Source organism: Phodopus roborovskii, unplaced genomic scaffold (genome assembly GCF_943737965.1).
Source record: "Phodopus roborovskii unplaced genomic scaffold, PHOROB, whole genome shotgun sequence".
Lineage (NCBI taxonomy): Eukaryota > Metazoa > Chordata > Mammalia > Rodentia > Cricetidae > Phodopus > Phodopus roborovskii.
Genome location: NW_026126433.1, coordinates 53873821 through 53893393, shown reverse-complemented (window position 1 = coordinate 53893393; position 19573 = coordinate 53873821). Strand labels below are relative to the sequence as shown.

The 19573-nt window shown below is 43.3% G+C and overlaps 1 protein-coding gene across 2 annotated transcripts; it reads right to left on the bottom strand.

Moving 5' to 3' along the window:
* Positions 1–506: 506 nt before the first annotated feature.
* Bpnt1 (3'(2'), 5'-bisphosphate nucleotidase 1) lies at positions 507–19562 on the bottom strand. 2 transcript variants are annotated; one of them, XM_051186515.1, is made up of 10 exons: positions 19498–19562; positions 13501–13627; positions 11559–11663; positions 10448–10555; positions 8995–9043; positions 8250–8341; positions 7175–7219; positions 5075–5272; positions 4278–4383; positions 507–1665 (listed from the first exon to the last, which is right to left on the bottom strand). In XM_051186515.1, exons 2-10 carry the CDS (start codon positions 13618–13620, stop codon positions 1517–1519), a joined length of 972 nt encoding a protein of 323 aa, XP_051042472.1. In that variant the 5' UTR covers positions 13621–13627; positions 19498–19562; the 3' UTR covers positions 507–1516. The 2 variants fall into 2 exon arrangements, with proteins under 2 accessions (XP_051042472.1, XP_051042473.1); XM_051186516.1 differs by lacking the exon at positions 7175–7219.
* Positions 19563–19573: the final 11 nt, after the last annotated feature.

The window sequence follows — 19573 nt, the reverse complement described above, 5'->3', positions numbered from 1 at the left end:
GTTTTGACTTTTGTACTGCCAGGAAGATTTGTTGGGGTATAAAAACTGAAAAAACATGAGGGGGCAGAGAGACGGGTGTGTGTGTGGGGGGGGGGAATAAAGAGAGAATAAAGTAGAGAATAAAGAAGGAAATCATCAGAGTTTGTGAGTGCCTTTTCCCCTAATCCCCCTCAGAAAAGTTTAGCTTTGGCCACTCTGTGGATCTCTTGTCAGAGCTGTGTGCCGCTGGAGCTTGAAGCCCCAGATAGCAGTAGCCACCCGCATACACAGCTGCTCTTCCAGGTTAGTTCATTTTTTTCTGGAAACCCTGTTTCCTGATCTGGGTAGGGCTTCTCAGTCTAGTCAAGGCGACAATGAAGCTAATGCAAGTTACATTCTCAGTGGAAGGAATAAAGGCAATTACCCAACTTTCCAATTATGCCTTTTCATGACAAGAGAATAAATTAACACCCATAGTATTTTGTTTCAAATACTTTTGAAAAGAAAACTGACACACAGTATGGAGATCTAGGAGCAAATAATAATTTATTTTAAAGAAATTTCCCCCATAAATCTATCAACATAAATAATCTCATTATGCATTCTTGGTGGAGTCATCAATTCTAAAAATTACTGTGGGAAAAAAAAAGTGAAATTCTGATGCAACTTAAGATTCTGGGTCCTATCTGAGCAGTGGTAATACACACCCTTAAAGCCAGCACTTGAGGCAAAGGCAGGCCAACCTCTGTGAGTTTGAGGCTAGCCTGATTTATAGAGCCAAGTTCCAGAACAGCCAGGGCTACAAAGAAAAACGGTCTCAACAAGAACAACAAAGACTCTGTCTTGAAGAAATCCAGTTTACAAGCAGGAATGTTGATTGTACAAATGACTGGGACAGTTATTTGGAACTAATCCTTTTTCATTTCTCCACTTAAAAACAATAACACTTGAGCCAGGAGTGGTGGCACATGCCTTTAATACCAGCACTCTAGAAGCAGAGGTGGAGGCCAGCCTGGTCTATAGATGGAGTTCCAGGACAGCCAGGACTATACAGAGAAGAAACCCTGTCTCAAAAAACAAAAGCAAAAACAAGCAAACCATAACAAAAGCAACAAAAAAAGACCACTTAAGGCATTGAAATGAAAACTTACCCAGATGTCAAAACAATTGGTCTGGTTAGCTAATGGTAAAACTAGATTCCTTTTGTTTTTTTTTCTCCGATTTTAGGCAGTGTCTTGCTGTGTAGTAGAGTCTAGTCTTGAGGGCCCTGGGCTCAAGAAATCCTCCCAGCTCAACCACTGAAATATCTGTGTGACTATCACATGTGCCACCACACCTGGCTAATTATTTTTAGGCAGGAGAAATGACAAATAAAATGTATTATATGCTTAAGGCATGTGAGTATTAGACTATGTATAGTAAAATTTTTAATGCCTCTTCTATCCCTAACTACTGATACAAATCACTGGTCAATGAGCTCTAATTCAGTTCTAAGACATGTTACTGTGAGAACCAAGTCCTCCAGGGAAACAGCCCCTCAGGGAGTCAGTGCATTTTTCACAGACTCTGGAACTCGGCTAGCGTAGTATTCATAATTCCTCAGTGCAGCCAGGACTCCGGCAGAGTTCATGTGCTTCACCTCCTTGTTGTACTGGAGGGCATTCCCGTGGATGTCTGTCAACTTCCCTGCAGAGGAACGGTACACCAAGTTAATATGAAGTGGGGTCAGGATGCTTCAAGGGTTCTTCTCTGGAGGATGGGATGCAGGGGAATTGAACCCCAGGATCACACTAAGCACATGTGTTACTACTGAGCTGTGTCCTAACCCACTCTACTTATTCTTTAAAGACTTTGTAGAATGTGTGTCCTAGTGATTAAACCTACAGTTTCATGCACCCTAGGCAAACATTCTACCACTGAGCTACATCCCAAGCCCTGTTTGTTTGTATTTTGAGAAAAAGTCTACCTTGTCCAGGCTTGACCTTTCTTTTCTTTTTTCTTTCTTTCTTTCTTTTTTTTTTTTTTTTTACAATGATTTCTTTAATTTATTTCATGTGCATTCATGTTTTGCCTGCATGTATATCTGTGTAAAGTTGTTGGGTTCCCTGAAACTGGAATTATAGGCAGTTATGAGCTGCCATGTGGGTGCTGGGAATTGAACCTGGATCCTATGGAAGAGCAATCAGTGCTCATAACCGCTGAGCCATCTCTCCAGCCCCAGGCTTGACCTTTCTTAAAATTTTTTTTAATTATTCCTTTCATACGTTACATTCTAATGGCAGTTTCCCCTCTCTCCTTCCCTCCCATCCATTCCCCCCCTCCCTGCCCCTTTTTAAACAAGATCTCACTATATAACCCTGGCTGGCTGGGAACTTACTAGGTAGCCCAGGCTAGCCCTGAACTTGTGATGATTTTCCTTATACCTCAGGAGTTCTAGGATTACAGGCCTTTTCCACCCCAATATTCTCCTGCCTCCCTCCTGTCTTTGGAGCTAGAGCCTGAACCAAGGGCCTCCTGTATGCCAAAGGTGAACTCCACCACGGAACTACAGCCCTATGCTCTTTCTTCCTTCTTACTTACTTTTTAAAATATTTATTTATTAGAGTTAGGATCAGGAAAAGATATTTATGTGTACAGAGTCTTGTCTGTGTGTGTATTATGTACCACATGAGTGCCTAGTGCCCCTGAAGGGCAGACAAGGGCACCATATCCACACGAAGTGGAATTACAGATGGCTATGAGCCAACAAGTAGACACTGGGATCTGGAACCCGAGTCTTCTGCAAGAATAGCCAGTGCTCTTAACCACTGAACCATCTCTTCAGCCATGCAATTGAATTACTTGGTATCAATTTCTCTTACTATATGGTATACTTCCCAAAATATTTTGTGTCTGTCTGTCTGCCAGTCTTAGGGTTGCTACTGCTATGATAAAACAGCATGGCCAAGAGCAACATGGGGAGGAAAGGGTTAATCTGGCTTACTTACCCTGATCACAGTTCTCGAAGAAGGAAACCTCTGGGGCTGCTGGTTACTGGCTTGCTCTCTATGGATCGGATGGCTAAGCCCACTCTACTTATTTATTTATTATTTTGTTTTGCTTTGTTTTGTTTCGTTTTGTTGTTGACTCAGGGTGTCTGTGTATAGTTCTGGCTGTCCTGGAACTCGCTTTGTAGATCAGGCTGGCCTTGAACTCACTGAGATCCACTTGCTTCTGCCTCCCAAGTGCTGGAATTAAAGGCCTGCAGTGCACCACCACCACCAGGCTCAGCTTGCTTTTTCACTGAACTCAGAACCACCAGCCCAGGGATGGCACCACCCACAATAGGCTAGGCCTCCCCATCAGTCGCCAATTAAAAGAATGCCCCATAGGCTTGCCTATAGTCCAATCTTATGGACACATTTTCTCAAGTGAGGCTCCCTTCTCTCAGATGACTCTAGCTTGTGTCTAGATGACTTAAAACTTGGGCCTCATACATGCCAGCCAGGTGCTCTACCATGGAGTTTAACTAACCCCCTCACCTATTTTCTAATTTTTAAAGACAAAGCCTTGACTTAAAAAAAAATTCTCTCTCTCTCTCTCTCTCTCTCTCTCTCTCTCTCTCTCTCTCTCTCTCTCTCTCTCTGTATGTGTGTATGAGTGTGGTAGCAAACATCAGAAGGGACAGGTTGAAGCTGGAGTTACAGGTGGTTGTGAACCACCAGATGTGGGTGCTGGGAACTGAATTCCTCTGGCAAAGCGGGAAGTGCTCTGAGTTTTCTGAGTTTTTAAGCCCGAGTCACATGAATGCAAGGCCAGCCAAGGGTGCAGTGAGACCTTGTGTTAATGAAACAGAGAAATAGCAACAACAACAAAGTAAGAGTCTGATTAACTTTATGAAGATGAAACTCCATTCTTATCAAAGTCTATAAACTAAAGAAAATTTAGTTTGTTGAAAATATCCTTGATGGGCTTCCCTCCAGCATCTGCATTCTAGAATCTAGGTGAAGAATGTTAACTGAGGGCTGTAGAGATGGCTCAGCAGTTACAAGCATTCTTCATGGCTGCCCTGTCAGAGGACTTGGGTTTGATTCCCAGCAAACACATAGGAGGCTTACAACCATCTGTAATTCCAATTCTAGGTGATCCAACACCCTCTTCTGGCCTCCAAGGGCACCAGGCATGCATGTGGTGTACAGACAAACATGCAGACAAAACACCTATGCGCACACACACACACACACACACAGAATATTACTGAAATATAATGCCCGAGTACAATATAAAAACCTGAGTTCTCCAGGATCAACTGGACTCACCTCCCACAGCATGTAAGATAACTTCCGGGGCACAAGTATCCCACTTCTTACAGCCAGGACTAGCGAATACATAAGCAGAGGCTTTGCCTTCAATCAGCTGGATGATCTGTAAGGTGAAAAGTACTAATTACACCACCATGTAAAGACCAAGCTGCCAATGAGAAGAACTTCTGATGCCCACCTCAGACATTTCACCAATTCCTGCCAGGCTTAGATTGAAGCCTTAGCAGAAATAAAACAGGTGAAAATAATACATGATAATCTAAACAGAAAAAATATGACCAAATAAGCCACAGTCTATAGTCCAAGTTAGATTAAGTTTTCTTATTCACATGGCTTTTCTTTCTTACTCTAAAGGAAATACATATTCGCTGTGGACAAGTATTGTTTTTGAAAAACTGTGGTCATTGCTAAGTAATAGACAAACAGTCAATAGTACCACAAGAGACAAGCCTAGCGGGTGTGCTGTGCTGGCTAGTAGCAAGTACTTTCTGAGACTTCAGAACCCTTGCCCCTCCCACTACTCAATTATGAGCCATTATTAGCCACTGGTGTACTTGAAACAGAGGCTCCTGTAGCCCAGGCTGGCCTCAAACTTCATAGATAGCCAAGGATAATCTAGAATTCCGATCCTCCTGTCTCCATCTCCCCAGTGTTAGGACTGCACCACGCAGCACACACTGGGCTGTGTTTTGCATTTAACTGTCTTACTGGTATCTGTGAAGACTGGACTGGATAGAGACTACTTTGACGGAGGCATTTCGTTCAATGGCAGCATATTTCACGTGCTGTCGTACCTTGTTTCCTGCTCCCCCGACTCGAAGCACGTTGTCGGGATTCATGGCTGACACGCAGTCTGTGACCAGCTTGTTGCTATGGGACCGGGTGGTTGTGATGATGTGCTTCCCGGCGGGCGCTTCTTTCAACTGAAACCCAAAAGCACCCAAACCCAGAACTCCCCAGATGGTCCTGCCAAGCACAGCATCAGGGCCGGCCTGTGTGAATGATAGCAAAGCTCACATCACCAGAGAAAGTTGTCAAGCACAAAGGAAACAGGCAGCCTCCCTTAGCTGAAGTTACCAAGCTTGTAATAACGGATATATATTTTAGTTATGAAAGCAAAAACACACAATGTTATAAACATAAGGACACCAAAGAGACAAGAATTATCCTGATAATAATTTGATTATCCTCATTGCTGCTTTCTTTGGCCAACAGTCTCAAAGAAAGGGTACACTCTGTCCTCAAGAGAGTGACCTTCCTACTCTGACTGCTGTTTCTTTTGGAATCATCCACAGGATCTGTCTGTTAAAGTGAAAACAGCCATTTTTCTACAGTACTGAAGTTCCAGGAAGTACAACTGTGTGCTGATCATTATTAGGGTTATAATGTAGTGCTCATATACAGTGAACTACTTTCATTATTCAAGGGACAACAGGAATAATAGGGAGGATGCATTTTGCTGCCATAGAACAGGCTGACACTGCAGAAAGCCATGAACAGTGGAGACAGGGCTAAGATTTTAATGGCCGACGCCCTGAATGAACAAAAGGACAGCACAATCTTAGAATCTGTGACTTCCTCTGTGGAACTCAGAGATGTTGCAACCACACTGCTAAAAATACAGTTCATGTAGATGAACATGCTTTAGAAAAATTAAAATTGACTCTAATACAAGAAGTCCAAACTCAACACAGTTCCCCTCAGCTGGGGAGGTGTACTGTGAGAACAGGCATGCGATTCATTCAGCAAGGATGTGTCTTTATGCATGCATTAACCCCAGAAAGTAGATGTTGTTATCCTTAACATTGAGGTTTAGAATAACTTAATAAACTGAAGGAGGAGCCTACGAAGTTGTTCTCAAAACCATCTCATCTGGGTTCAGAGATCTTTTTGTTTTATTTTATTTTTGGAGACATGGTCTCACTATGCAGCCATGCCTGCCTAGAACTGTATTAGACCAGGCTGGCCTTGAAAAGATGTACGTACGTATGTATGTATATATGCATGCATGTTTGGGTTTTTGAGAAAGGGATTCTCTGTATAGCCTTGGCTGTCCTGGAACTCACTCTGTAGACCAGGCTGGCCTCAAACTCACAGATAACTACCTGCCATGTTGCCATGTGCCACCACTGCTTAGCAGAAAGACCTATTTTTAATTTATGTGTTTGAGTGTTTGCCTACATGTGTGTATATGCACCATGTTTGCCTCAAACTAGAGCTCCAGATGGGCAAGGACAGTCATATGGGTGCTGATAACCCTGATGATTAGTCTGCAAGAGCAGCCAGTACTCCCAACTGCTGGGTCCTCTGCATAAACAGTCATAAACTGCATAAACTCCCAGCTGCTGGGCCATCTCTGCAGTTCAGCAAAGAGGTTCTGATTTTGCTTTGTGTTGTTTTTGAGAAGGGGGTCTTATTGCCTTGGTCTGGATGACCTTGACTTCTAAGTAGGTGGGGCTACAGGTTAGTGCCACTGTGTCCATCAAAGTGGACACTGAACAACCTGCGCTGACTTCTCCAAATGTTTTCAAAGTCATAGATTCTTTGTCCTAGAGAAGTACACTGGTGCTTGCAGAGTGAAACCAGTTTATGCTGCAGGCTGCATGCCCCAGGACAGGACAGGGGGATGGTTGTCAAGGAGAATGGCAGCACAGCGAGGGCCTGATACACTCAGGCTCTGATGTCACCAGCAGCAGCCAACCTTTCCATTTCTACTTGTCCAAACACATTTTAAGGCACACTCAGAGGCAAAGAGGGCTAAGAGGATACGGCACAGGAAGGCAAAAGAGGTGCTGAGCAGGAGGAGATGAACCGGCTCACAGGACGGACCGGCTGCCACAGTGCCTGCCTCTTTCCTCTCTAGCACTGGAACCAAAACCCTAGCTGTTTCTCACCTTCGCTTCCTTCCTCTGCTCCCTTAACTTCTCCTTTTCATTGTTCTGTGGAAAATGAATACAAGTTTCTAGTCTCAGAAATAAGGGATGAAAACCATTAACAATTCCTAAGTACTTACATCTCTATTTTTGACAAAAGGGGCCACGCATGCCTTTTTTTCTACGAATTAAATACCCTTCTTTTAAGGAACAGTATTAAAGTCACAAACCCATGCCCATGTGTACTACAGTCCAGACAGCAAAGCCACACTGTCAGGATTAACACCTTAGCATTTCATTCTGACTCTACTAACAGTGTCGAGCCACTCTGGGAAAACCCACAAGAAATAATCAAATTTCTACTCCCATCAGCAGCAGATAAACAGACTCACATTACACCTAAATATGAAGCCTGTTCTCACATCAGACATTCAGAAGAGATAGCCCCCATTCTGGTTAGCTTGTTGTCCAAACTTTTATCAAGTTCATATTAATATGAACTTTAAATGTTATAGTTAGTAAAATTTATTGATACATTTTTGCCCTGAAATTATACTGGTCCCTTGTTTCTAAAGGAGACAGTACTCAGAAGTACAGCAGGAAGTCAAAGCAGGTTGCAAGAAACAAAGTAGGAGGAAGGGGCTACAAGCACCAGTGACAGGCTACCTGGACTGGCAGTGATGCAGGTACTGCACAGCATTACCGGGGAAGCAACATGGCTAGTATCTGTTCTTTGTTGACAAGCTTCATTTCTTCAGTGTGCTTCAAGAACTACCTGTAAACCAGGTGTCCTGATGACCACGCTAATCAAGAACCAAGTGGGTCATTTCCAAACTATTGCAATTGAATCACAAATATATAAAAAGTATAGTGCACACAGTCTATTCAGCCACATGTACATTCCTGGACCCAATCCCCTCAGAAGGTTCTAATTCAATCAGTGAACAGCTGCCTGGGAGGCTGTACCTTCAGGAGCCCAACCCCCAAGTGACTGCTTGTGCAAATGAGTGAGGTAACAGGTGGACTATATGGCATCTGGACTCCTCAGACCACTATAGTTATGTATCTAATACTTATGTGCCATTGGTAGCAGTACCTGGTAGTTGTAATATGGCTGGTTGATGATGCCTGCAATGGCCTTCCCTTCATAAGCAATCCCAATAAGAACGGTAACATTGTCAAGAAGACCTATGAAGGAAAGAATTAAGTATGTCACTTTCTCAACATTACGGTTTATCAGGAATACATCAAACAAGAAGCCACTAGTCTTATTATTATCATCATTATTTTAATTTTTGGTTTCTCTGTGTAGCCCTGGCTATCCCAGAACTCATTTTCTAGACGAGGCTGGTCTCCTGCCTCCTGAATGCTAGGATTAAAGGCATGTGGCACCACCCAACTGCAATTATTCTTGCAGTAAAGTTAGGGAATTCGCAATGGTTCACTCACAGCACCCTTCACTCTCCCCTCTTCTCAGTTCCACAGCACCCTCCTCAGATGAGGGGGGAGAGAGGGGTGCTGTGGGAGTGAGGGGAGGGGAGTGAGGGGTGCTGTGGGACCGGGTGTGGTGGAGCTGGGGCAGCACAGCTGTGCCAAGCATTGTTCTAGCCCAAGAAAACAGTGTCCTCACAGTCCCTGGGGTAAGAAGGGCTATAATGATGGCGTCTCCCATGTGGGGCCCTCAGAACTGGAGCTGGCAGAGTATGTGGGGGCTGGCATCTGAAGATGAACTATTTTAGCTGGCACTCGTATGACAGCAGCTCTTCATTTGGTCCAAGAACATCACATTCATGTATCAGAGCCCTGCCTCAGCACTGTACATGTGTCCAAGAGATACTGACCTTCAGTGTATTCCTTGGTGCCATCTAAGGGGTCAACCCAAACCACAAGCTGCAAAAATAAAAACACAAAAAGAAAAGAGAAAATACCCTCATCAAGTATGTAAAATTCAGAGAGAATTAACATATTAAAAGCATCCATTTTTACTATGTTTGGACACATTATTAGAGATGGCTTAAATCAACATTATAAGCTTTGTGATTATAAAAATCATAAAACCCAAAGCTTTACAATCATGGAGTAAGTCCATTTAAAGTAAGTAAAAGGCTAGTTTAAGAACCCTTGCCATGTCTTTCAATACAGTTGATAAATGTTGGCTGTCACTTGAACACTAAGCACATTGTCATGAATTTACATAGCTCTCGATGGCAATACAGGCAATACACAACACTAAGACTTTCGAACAAGCTAAGGTTGTTACTTATTTCATATGTATGTGCAGATTTATTTTTTCTTCTTGTTCAGTGTTTTGAGACTGGGCCTCACTACATATTCCTGGTTGTCATGGAACTCACTATGTAAATTAGGATGGCTTCAAACTCACAGATCCACCTGCCTCTGCCTCTCAAATGCTGGGATTAAAGGCGTGTGTCACCATGTCAGGCCTGTACATGCTGATTTAAAACATAAATAACCCTGTCTCAAAACAAAACAAAACAAAAAAACCAAAAACCAATAAAACAAAAAACAAAAAACAAAAAACAAAAAAAAAGAAAGAAAGAAGAAAAAAGGTTTGATTATCTTAAGGACACATCACAATAACCCAAGAAAATAGAATGGCTCATAAAATGAGCACCAGATTAAAGGAGAAATCCCTCCTGCTTAGGACTTTCAACACCGTTTAGAATATACTCCTCGCATACACACTCAGTGAGCTGAGAATGAATTTCTGAGACACACCTGATGTCATGTCTCATTATGTTATCACTCTTGCCAAAGAACAGAATTTTTTTTCTTGTAGTAATCATTCTGTAAGTGCAATGTTTAATAATTTAAAACTAGGATCCCCAGGAGCTAGTGTTACAGGCAGCTGTTAAGTGTGGTTTCTGGGAACTGAACCTGGATCCTCAACAAGAGCAGCCAATGCTCTTATCTGCCAACCCATCTCTTTGGCCTAAGAAAGAAGCCTTGTATGGTTTTCTAGAATGACCAGCCTCATTGCTCACACAATGCTTTGTTACCAAATCTTCTGAGCAGCATAGGAGACTTTCTCACTAAAAATGTTTTTAATGATGGTTTCAAAAGACAGAGGAGACCTACAGGAGAGGACTGTGAGCCAGGGTTGGCCACAGGTCTGTGTGGTCCTGCTCCTTCTGCTGGCTCTAGAGGACTTGGAGCATGTCTGCCACTACTTTGTAACCACACACTTCCCCTCTTACAGACAAATTGCATTTCCTTCATGATGGCTACAGACACAAACTAAGAGAGAGTACAAAGCATGAAGGTGGACCTTACGTCTTCCTCTTTAATAGCGCTATACTGCGATGGACATGGCTGCTTCAGGATTTCCTCCCATTGCCCGTCTTCAATCAGCTCTTGATCCACTTCCCCAGGAGGCAGGTCCTGCAACAGAGACAATTTGATCCTGCTGAAGCCCTTTGTCCCACAATGCATCGTGTCCCTACACAAATGTGGCAACTGGGTTCCTGGCCACTTCTGTTCACCTCTTCTGCAAACCTAGTGAAAAACTAGCAGGGGCTGGAGGAGATCAAGTGAGGGACTAGGATTTCCCCAGGAGCTACTGCCCTGAGCCTGAAAAGTGGGCACCAGGAAGGGGCCTCCCCCACAGAAAATCTCACAGTTCTGGTGACTTAACCTCACAGCTTCATTAAACCATGATCCAGGAACATCTAGGAGGAACCCCAAACCCTTTCCTCTTCTCCATCTAAAATTATAAGCAAATTTGTTTTCCCTTACTCATTGCTGTTTCCCAGTTTGTTTTGGAATGCTGAGATACTAAGGCAGTGGGTTACGAACCTGGGTTCTAGTCACACTAGGACTTGGGAAGCAGCTCAGTGCTTCAGCTGTTACCCAGCATGCCAGACTGGGTATAACCTTGAGTACCACAAAAGGGGCAATGTGAGTGAGGATAAAAAAGAAGGAAAAAAAACATCTTCTTATGGAGCCCAGTACACCTGTGATCCCAGCACTTGATTGGCCAAAGCAGAAGAATTTCAGGCCAGCCTGGGCTCCATAAGAAGACCCTGTCAAACAAACACCAAACTAAAGTTAGAAACAAGTCAATATGGTGTTTTAATCACAGAGCAACAGGACAAGAACAAGGAAAGAGAGCAACAGAATCAGGAAGTGAGGAAGTCGGTGCACTCCTATTTGCAGAGAATATGATGCTGTACATGGCAGACCCTAATGATTCCACCAAGAAACTCTGAGAATTGACTGATGCTTTCTGTAAAGTGCCAGACCAAAATAATATAAAATCCAATTATTTCCTCTAAGGAATATGAGCACTTTTGTGTGCAGACACTAGTTCCAATGCTAAGACTGTAACCATGACATGTGACTCAATGGCACGCCGGTTATGAATCTACATGGCATGGGAGCTTACCTCCTCCCCTATTATTGTCAGCTTAGGGAACTTCCGTGCCAGGGAAGAGCATATGCTCATCTGCACCAAGCGGTCTGCTTTGGTCTGCAGGTCTGTGGCTGAGGTCTGTAATAAAGAATGCAAATCTCAATAGAAATACAATTAAGGATAAATGGTCTTCTGACTCCCAAGTGCACATTAGTCATGTAATTTAAACTATAATTTCAGATTTTAGATTCAGAGCTTAGCCCCAAAGGAAACCTCTAGTTGTATGCCCTGTTGCTTCTCCGAGAATTAACAGCAATTAAGACTGGGAAGTGAGGGCTGGAGAGATGGCTCAGTGGTTAAGAGCATTGTCTGTTCTTCCAGAAGTCGAGTTCAATTTCCTAATAAGATCTGGTGCCCTCTTCTGGCCTGCAGAGATACATGCAGACACAACACTGTACATAATAAAAGAATCTTAAAAAAAAAAAAAAAAGGAATGGGAAGTGAAGTGAGCTGGGTGTTCCTGGCACACACCTTTAATCCCAGCACTCAAAAATAGAGGCAGACAGATCTCTGTGAGTTCGAGACCAGCCAGGTCTACACAGCTTCCAGGAAGGCCAGGGCTACACAAAGCCTGTCTTGAAATTAAAAGACTGGGAAGTAAAGCTGGGTTGTATCACAATGACTGTAATCTCAGCACTCAGGAGGCTGAGACAGGAGGATTGCCATGCATCTGAGATCAGTTTACACTACAATGTGAAACTGTATATCAATAAATAAAACAGTTTAGAAACACAGGGTATGTGTGGATGGAGATTAAACATGCTAAGCAAGCACTCTACAACTGAGCTACATTCCCAGCTCCACAATGGTTCAAGTTTGCAAAGGTACTTCTAAATTATTTGGAATATCTTATTGTCTAGTTGAGAAATTATTTTATAAGATTCTAGTTACCAACCTTCGTCATAGGCTAAGAGATGGGAAACTACCAGTATATACACTATTTATAATCTCATACTTGAAAAGCAGAAGCAGCAGGTTTACCAGAAGTCCTGTGCCAGCCTAGTCTACAGTGAGTTCCAGGCTAGCCCCCATAAGTACTGTTTGTTTTGTTTTGGTTTGTTTTTTTTTTGAGATAGGGTTTCTCTGTGTCGCTTTGGAGCCTGTCCTGGAACTCACTCTGTACACCAGGCTGGCCTCGAACTCACAGAGATCCACCTGCCTCTGCCTCCAGAGAGCTGGGATTAAAGGTGTGCACCACCAATGCCTGGCCCCAATAAGTCCTGTGCCAACCTAGTCTACACAGTGAGTTCTAGGCTAGCCAGGGCAGCACAACAAAACCCTGTCTCAAAACAAAATAGACAAAAAAAAAAAAAAAAAAAAAAAAAAAAAAAATCAATTTACATGGTTTCAAAGTGAAGCTAAATACTTCAACATCAGTGTGTGAACAGCTTCCTCTAGAACTCCCCCACTCATCCTTGTAATTCAAGAGGTCCTGAAGACAATTCGATAATGCATTAGAAAGAAATTCTGTTGTTTTTTTGGGGGAGGGTGGGGAGTGGGGAGTAGTGTGAGGATGGAGATGGGGCTGAGGCTAAGTCTCACATAGTTCAGGCTGGCCTTGAACATCTGAATTTCTTGTCTTCATCTCCCAAGTGCTGGGACAATGGCTATCTGGCACCACATGTGACTTTTATAGCTTTGAATAAGAAATATTTATTTAAACAGCAGATCTTCTCAAACATATTGTATGATCTAAGGTTGCATGGTTCTGTGGTGGTCTTGGATGGAATAAATTACAATCTGTTCTGGGCTTCAGGCAGAAGACATATAGACAATGATTTTGGATGCAGTCTGGCATGATTTTCAAAGTTGTAGTCTCTATCATTTTATTGATGGTTGGTCTAGAATATGACATTCTTTACCCACTACGATGAACAAAAACCATGATTGCAGAAACAGACAAGGTTTGCAGTACCTTCTGCACGATGCCCAGATCTCCTTCAGCAATGACACACCTGACTATGGTTCCTGCCTTCTGGGCAATAGAATAGGCTGAGGCTACCAGTCGCATCAACACAGTGTGGCTGGAAGCCATGATGAGCCTTAAAGAAAGGAGAAAAATGTTTTGTTACTTTAGAGATGTGCTACTGATTTCAATTAATTGAATTCAATATGACACATATTTACTGAATGACTCGATTAACTGCATAGGGTCTTTCATATTTAGACAGTTTCTCTGTGTAAACCTGGATGTCCTCAAACTCATACCCTATATAACATGCTTTCTTAGCCAACAAAGCATTTTAAAGCCTGGAGAAAGGAAATCAGCAGGTGAGGTGTGTAACACTCAAAGTGGAAATCTTTGGAGCTAAAACTATAATATGCAACGATCAGCTGACATTTCAACACTAGAGTTGATAAGTGCAAGAGAGGGGTGAGCAGCATAAGGGGACTTGGATGCTCACACAGGGTAAACTGCAAAGAGGGGAACTTGGCTGTAGCTCTGTAGCACAGCTCTTGCTTTCATGTTCAGCACACTCAAGGCCCTGTATGCAAACTCTAGTGCTGTTTAAAAACAAATTGCAATGTTGCCCTGACAGGCCTCAAACTCCAGGAGTACACCAGGTGGCTTTAAACTTACAGAGATCCATCTGCCTCTGTCTCCTGAGTGCTGGACCTCCCTACTCATTCTGTTCATGTAACAGAGTCCCCCTGTGTAGCCGGCGCTTGCCTCAAAGTACTAATACTCGGGTCTCAGCACTGGTATGACAAGTATATGCCACCACACCTGGCTTTGATAGAAAGATGTAAAATGGACACTCTGAAGGACTATCCCAGTGGGGCCAACCCAGGTGTTAGCTGATACTATAGCCCAGCTTGTTAGCTTCCCTCCCATTTCCTTCCCTTTCCCCGTTGTACTATTTTTCTGTCTCCAAGTGCTTAAGGCAAAAACTCTCAGGCTACCGATATATTCCAGTGGTAGAACACATACAGAGCCTTGGGTTCAGTCCTCACCACAGCAAAACACAAAAACAAAGCAGACTGGGTGACCTAGATCTGTGTGAAATCCCAGCCCTCAGAAAGCTGGGACAGGGGGATCCTAAGATGAAGACCAGCCTAGGCTATATAGCAAGTTCTAGGTCAACCTGGCTAAATAAAGATACATTGTTCAACAATAACAACAGCAACAAAAACCTTTAAAACTTAAACAAAAGCTTTCCAACTCAAGATCAAATCAGGTTGATAATACTTTACTTAGGTCAAGGTGTGCATGGCTATTACTTATCCACAGGAACCACAAGTAAAGAACAAATACAGCCATTTGTTCCATTGCCAACTTTTCTGGGGCATGGGATGCTGAGAATCACATCTGAGGCCTAAAGAGGCAAGTTCTATATCATTGAGCTACAATTGATTTGTCACATGCCTAAATGCTGAGGAGGGTTTAACCTGTGGGAGTAGTGACAGAGAGATAATTTTCTCACACTTTTCATAGAGATCATTTCTCTTAATCCAATTCACTAATCAGTTGAGCCTTGTTAGGCTTTAGGCATGACTAATCCACTTCCTCTTTGGCTTGCCACATATATGCAGACCTTTCTTCTTCCAACAGAAAATTTCCAGGCTGTCTGCTCACTACCTTAATAAATGTACCCAATGTTTATGAACCACAATTTAAAGAGAGCATCAGTTTGTAAGACATAAGAACAGAAATATTATTACCCCTCCAGGCCCTAACAATTTTCTTGCCATAGTTTTAAAAGAAATATGTATGTGTGTGTATGTATATGCAATTTTGATTCTTGGTATAAAAAAAAAAATACCAAAATACAAAATGTGTAAAAGAGATTCTTACTAGCTTTATCACTTCTGTCCCAGTGTTCTCTAGCAACCCAAGTGGAATTACCTTTGAAAGTGATAGGTGACTTAAGAACAAGGCTAACACTAGCCACTACATTAACTTCCTTATTACAGCTCAGAAAACACTCCCCACACTCGCTCATCTTCCTCTGAGTTTTACCTGAACACTTCTTCTGGGAACATAAACTTTCACAAGCTTAGCTACAAAACAGCGTGGTGGCTAAGGCAGCCTCTGGAGTCAGCTGCCTATGTCCACATCCTGGCCTATGTTAGCTTTAGGAAAGCCGCCAGACGACTCTATCCTTGAATTTATAAATGGGGAAAACTGCACCCATTAGTGTAGGGATGTTGTAATTATTAAATACTGCATGGAAAGCATTGATCCTACAGATAAGCATCAGACAACACTGGCTAATCATATTTCAGTGGTTTCCTTTGTTCTGGCTACAACAGTGATACACAGGAGTCTCAGAAACAAAAGGCAAGGGGTTGGAGAGAGGGCTAATGGTTAAGAGCACACACTGTTCTTGTGGGGGATCAGAGCTCATATCCCAGAACCCATATGGAACAGTTCACAAACACTTGTAACTCCAGCTCCAGGGAACCACATGTCCCCTTTTGGCCTCCATGGGCACCTGCACTCAACCCACATACAGACACACAGGCACATACATATAACCTAAATATAATTTAAACACCTCCCATAGGCTCACCCACATTTTCTCACCAAGTACGGTTGCTGGTTTAGGACACTGGGTAGAACCTGTAGGAGGCTGGGCCCAGTTAGAGGAAGTGGATGGCTAGACAGCAGTCCTTAAGATTTCATTATGGCCAGCCCGGCACTGACACCTGCTCCACTTCTCTGCTTCTGTTCAGGCTCTCTGCTTCCAGATCCACCAACATGACAGAAGTCACATGAAACTTCCACCACCAAGAGTGGAGTCCAGCCACATGTCTTTCTCACCATGATGGAAACCATCAGCCAAAATAAACATCTTCTCCTTGAGTTGATTCTTATTCACTGTGAGGAAAGCAACTCAGTCAAGGGATACTCTGACCTAGGGAGGTGGAACAGTACCTTATGGGACAGAGGTTCTTCTGTCCTACATCCTAGGCTTGAGACTTAGTGTAAATATGACAAACACTGAATCAACCTAATGCCCACAATGCCTGCCAGCTGCTTTAGAAGGATGGGAAACACGAGACAGACATGGTAATCTCACCAGTCAGAAGACTGGGGTTCCTGTTACTAAGAGAACTGCTAAAAGTTGAGAACAGCTTGGACTAGAGGCCAAGTGACAGACCAGCCAGATCTACAAAGTTAGACCATCTCAAGCCGGGCTTTGGTGATGAATGCTTTTAATCCCAGCACTCGGGAGGCAGAGGCAGGCGGACCTCTGTGAGTTTGAGCCCAGCCTGGTCTACAGAGTGAATTCCAGGACAGGCTCCAAAACAATACAGAGAAGCCCTGTCTTGAAAAACAAAACAAAACAAACAAACAAACAAAAAACAAATAAAAACAAAGAACAGCCACAAAAAGAAGAAGAGCAAGGCTCAATGATCTCCCCCCCCCCCACCATAGCCTTAAGTTTTCAGGGCAAAGACAGTCAACAACAACCTGTATCTTTTTTGTGCTTTGTCATTAATTCTTATAGGGGTGGTGGGCATGCAGATTAGGGTTTTAAAATGTCTGATATGTTCCCAGTGAAAGCATTAGAAAGAATCATTTATCTTTGGAGCCTGGTTAAATAGTGCTGAAGTTCAAGGTATCTGGATAGATAAAAATGAGCGTGATGGAGCAAATGCTGAACAATTAATAGAGAGCCCCTTGTTACCAGTTATCAAAAAATAATAATCAGCTGGGTGTGGTGACCCTGCTTCTAATCTTTGCACCTAGAAAGCTGAGTCAGGAGGACTGGGAGTAACACACCAACATTAGTTACACGGTAGGGTTCCGGGCTAGCTTTGGTTGCCTAGTGAAGCAATTTTTCTGAACACCCATGCTTGCACACACATACTCTAAACAAAACAAAATGTTTGGAGAAAGTATATATATGTGTGTGCATACACATAAATGCATACACACACACACACAGAGAGAGAGAGAGAGAGAGAGAGAGAGAGAGAGAGAGCGCTAGTGATAGAACTCTGGGCCTCATGCTTGCTAGGCAAGCACTCTACCAACTGAACAGTATCTCTCAGTAACTCTCAGAAATGAATCCAAACATACTACTAAGAGTGTATTTTAGTGAGGAGGGGGTGGCACATGCCTTTAATCCCAGCACTCCAGAGGATGAGTGGATCTCTGTGAGTCTGAGGCCAGCCTGGTTTAGAGTGAGTTCCAGGACAGCCAAGACCACACAGAGAAACCCTGTCTTGAAAAAAAAAGGGGGGGTTTGATAATTTTAAGTTCAGGATGAAGCTGATGAATAGAATGACACTTGTCTAGCACTTAGGAAGGAGAGGCAGGAAGAGCATGGATTTGAGGCTAGCCTGGGCTACACGACAAGATCCTGACTCAAAAGAAAAGAGAGGAAAGAAAGAACAAAAAAGAAGGAAAGCCACTTGTACACAAATGGCAGGGCAATTGCTAGAGTTTCAAAAAATTACCAAATATGTTCCAGAGAAACTGGCAAAAGGTTCAGCTAGTTAAATAGCTTGCCACTAAACTTAAGGACCTGATTTCAAATCAGCACAGTGGAAATAGAGAACTGAACTCTGCAAGTAGCCCTCCATCCTCCACCCAAACACCTGTGGTACATTGCCTACACACACACACACACACACACACACACACACACACACACACACACATGCACACACGCGCACACACACACACACACACGCACGCACATAGACAAACACACAACGACACTAAATGCATTTTTTTTTTTTAAGGTTCCAGGTGGTCCTGGGTGGAAACATACTCCTATCCTATAATCTCAAAATTCAGGAGGCTGAGGTAAGAATACCTTGGGTTTGAAGCCAGTCTAAGTTGGCTCTATTGCTTGGGAAATAAGAATCTGGAAAACGATAGGCTGAAGGATGTTTATTTGTGGAGAAATCACTTATATCAGAAACAGATAACCGCCGCAGGTTCCCATTCCATGGATGCCCCGAGATGCTCGCTGTCTGAGAGCAAGCCGAGATCAGGGACCCCAGACCTAGTCCTCACCTCACGTTCCAAGGGCGTGGTCAATGCAACAGGTGAGGGCAGAGTGGATGTCTCACTACATCTATAAGTCTCTAATACGTTTTAATTAAAAGAGTGAAGCCATAAAAAGTCTAGGAATGGTTTTATAAACTTGTAAAGGCCTTTGAAACATAAAACTAAGAATTCATAATAGTGTATTAACAAATTCACATAGAAATTAAAATTTGTACATGACCAAAGTACCATAAGCAAAGCAAAGTCATAACTGACAAAAGGAGACCTTAGGTCCTTTATCATATACTAGTAACTGAAGGTTTATTTGGAGCCCTTATGCCTCAGTAAATAAAAGGCGATATTCCGGGGGGGGGGGGGGGAGGAGCAAGAACAGTTGACAGTTCCCAGAGAGAAAGAAAATGACTGGCCACTAAATACACGAATGTGATAATACTGAATATAAAAGAAATGCAATCTTAGAGCCCGAGAAGTGATTAAGATTGACGCAACCGTTTGCCCGATCTGCAAAGGTTAAGAAAATGTTCTTACTGGAGCGAGCCATCTAAGAAAAACAAAGTGTATATACATCGTTCGATGCAGTTTATATTCCTGGGGAAACGAATCACAGGGGCTCATTAGCATGCAGAAATAACAACCGAAAGAATACTGGCTATTTTGAAGTTCCCAAGTCTGGAGGCAGTAAGAAGGAAAATCAAGTTTAACCTTGCGGCTTACTCAAAATATTAAGTTAAGCAGTGTCCTCCAGAAGGCCAGGCCCAGTAAGCACCCGCAGGTGGCCACTCAAGCTTTCAGATGCCAGGAACTAACTAAAAGCAGTGTTCCCACAGGGCGCCCTGCATCACCACCCCTGGCTCTCCTCTCCTCGCTGCAAGCAGCGGAGGACAGTTACAGGGCCACGACACTAGGGCCTCGGAGGCCTTGCCCGCCGCGGGAGAAACTTACACTCACTCAGCCGCCCCGCGTCCCAACTGCTGTCCCTCCGGGTTGCTCGCCGCCCGCGTCCCCGCTTCCTCCAAGT

Bases quoted from the DNA above. Each gene is read 5' to 3' on its own strand.
- Bpnt1 (XM_051186515.1), bottom strand. From the start codon at position 13,620: ATGGCTTCCAGCCACACTGTGTTGATGCGACTGGTAGCCTCAGCCTAT. The intron at 11,664-13,500 runs GTACTGCAAACC...TCTTTATTACAG, and splicing joins ATCTGGGCATCGTGCAGAAG to ACCTCAGCCACAGACCTGCA. The intron at 7,220-8,249 runs GTACTGCTACCA...CATTTTCCACAG, and splicing joins AGCCATATTACAACTACCAG to AACAATGAAAAGGAGAAGTT.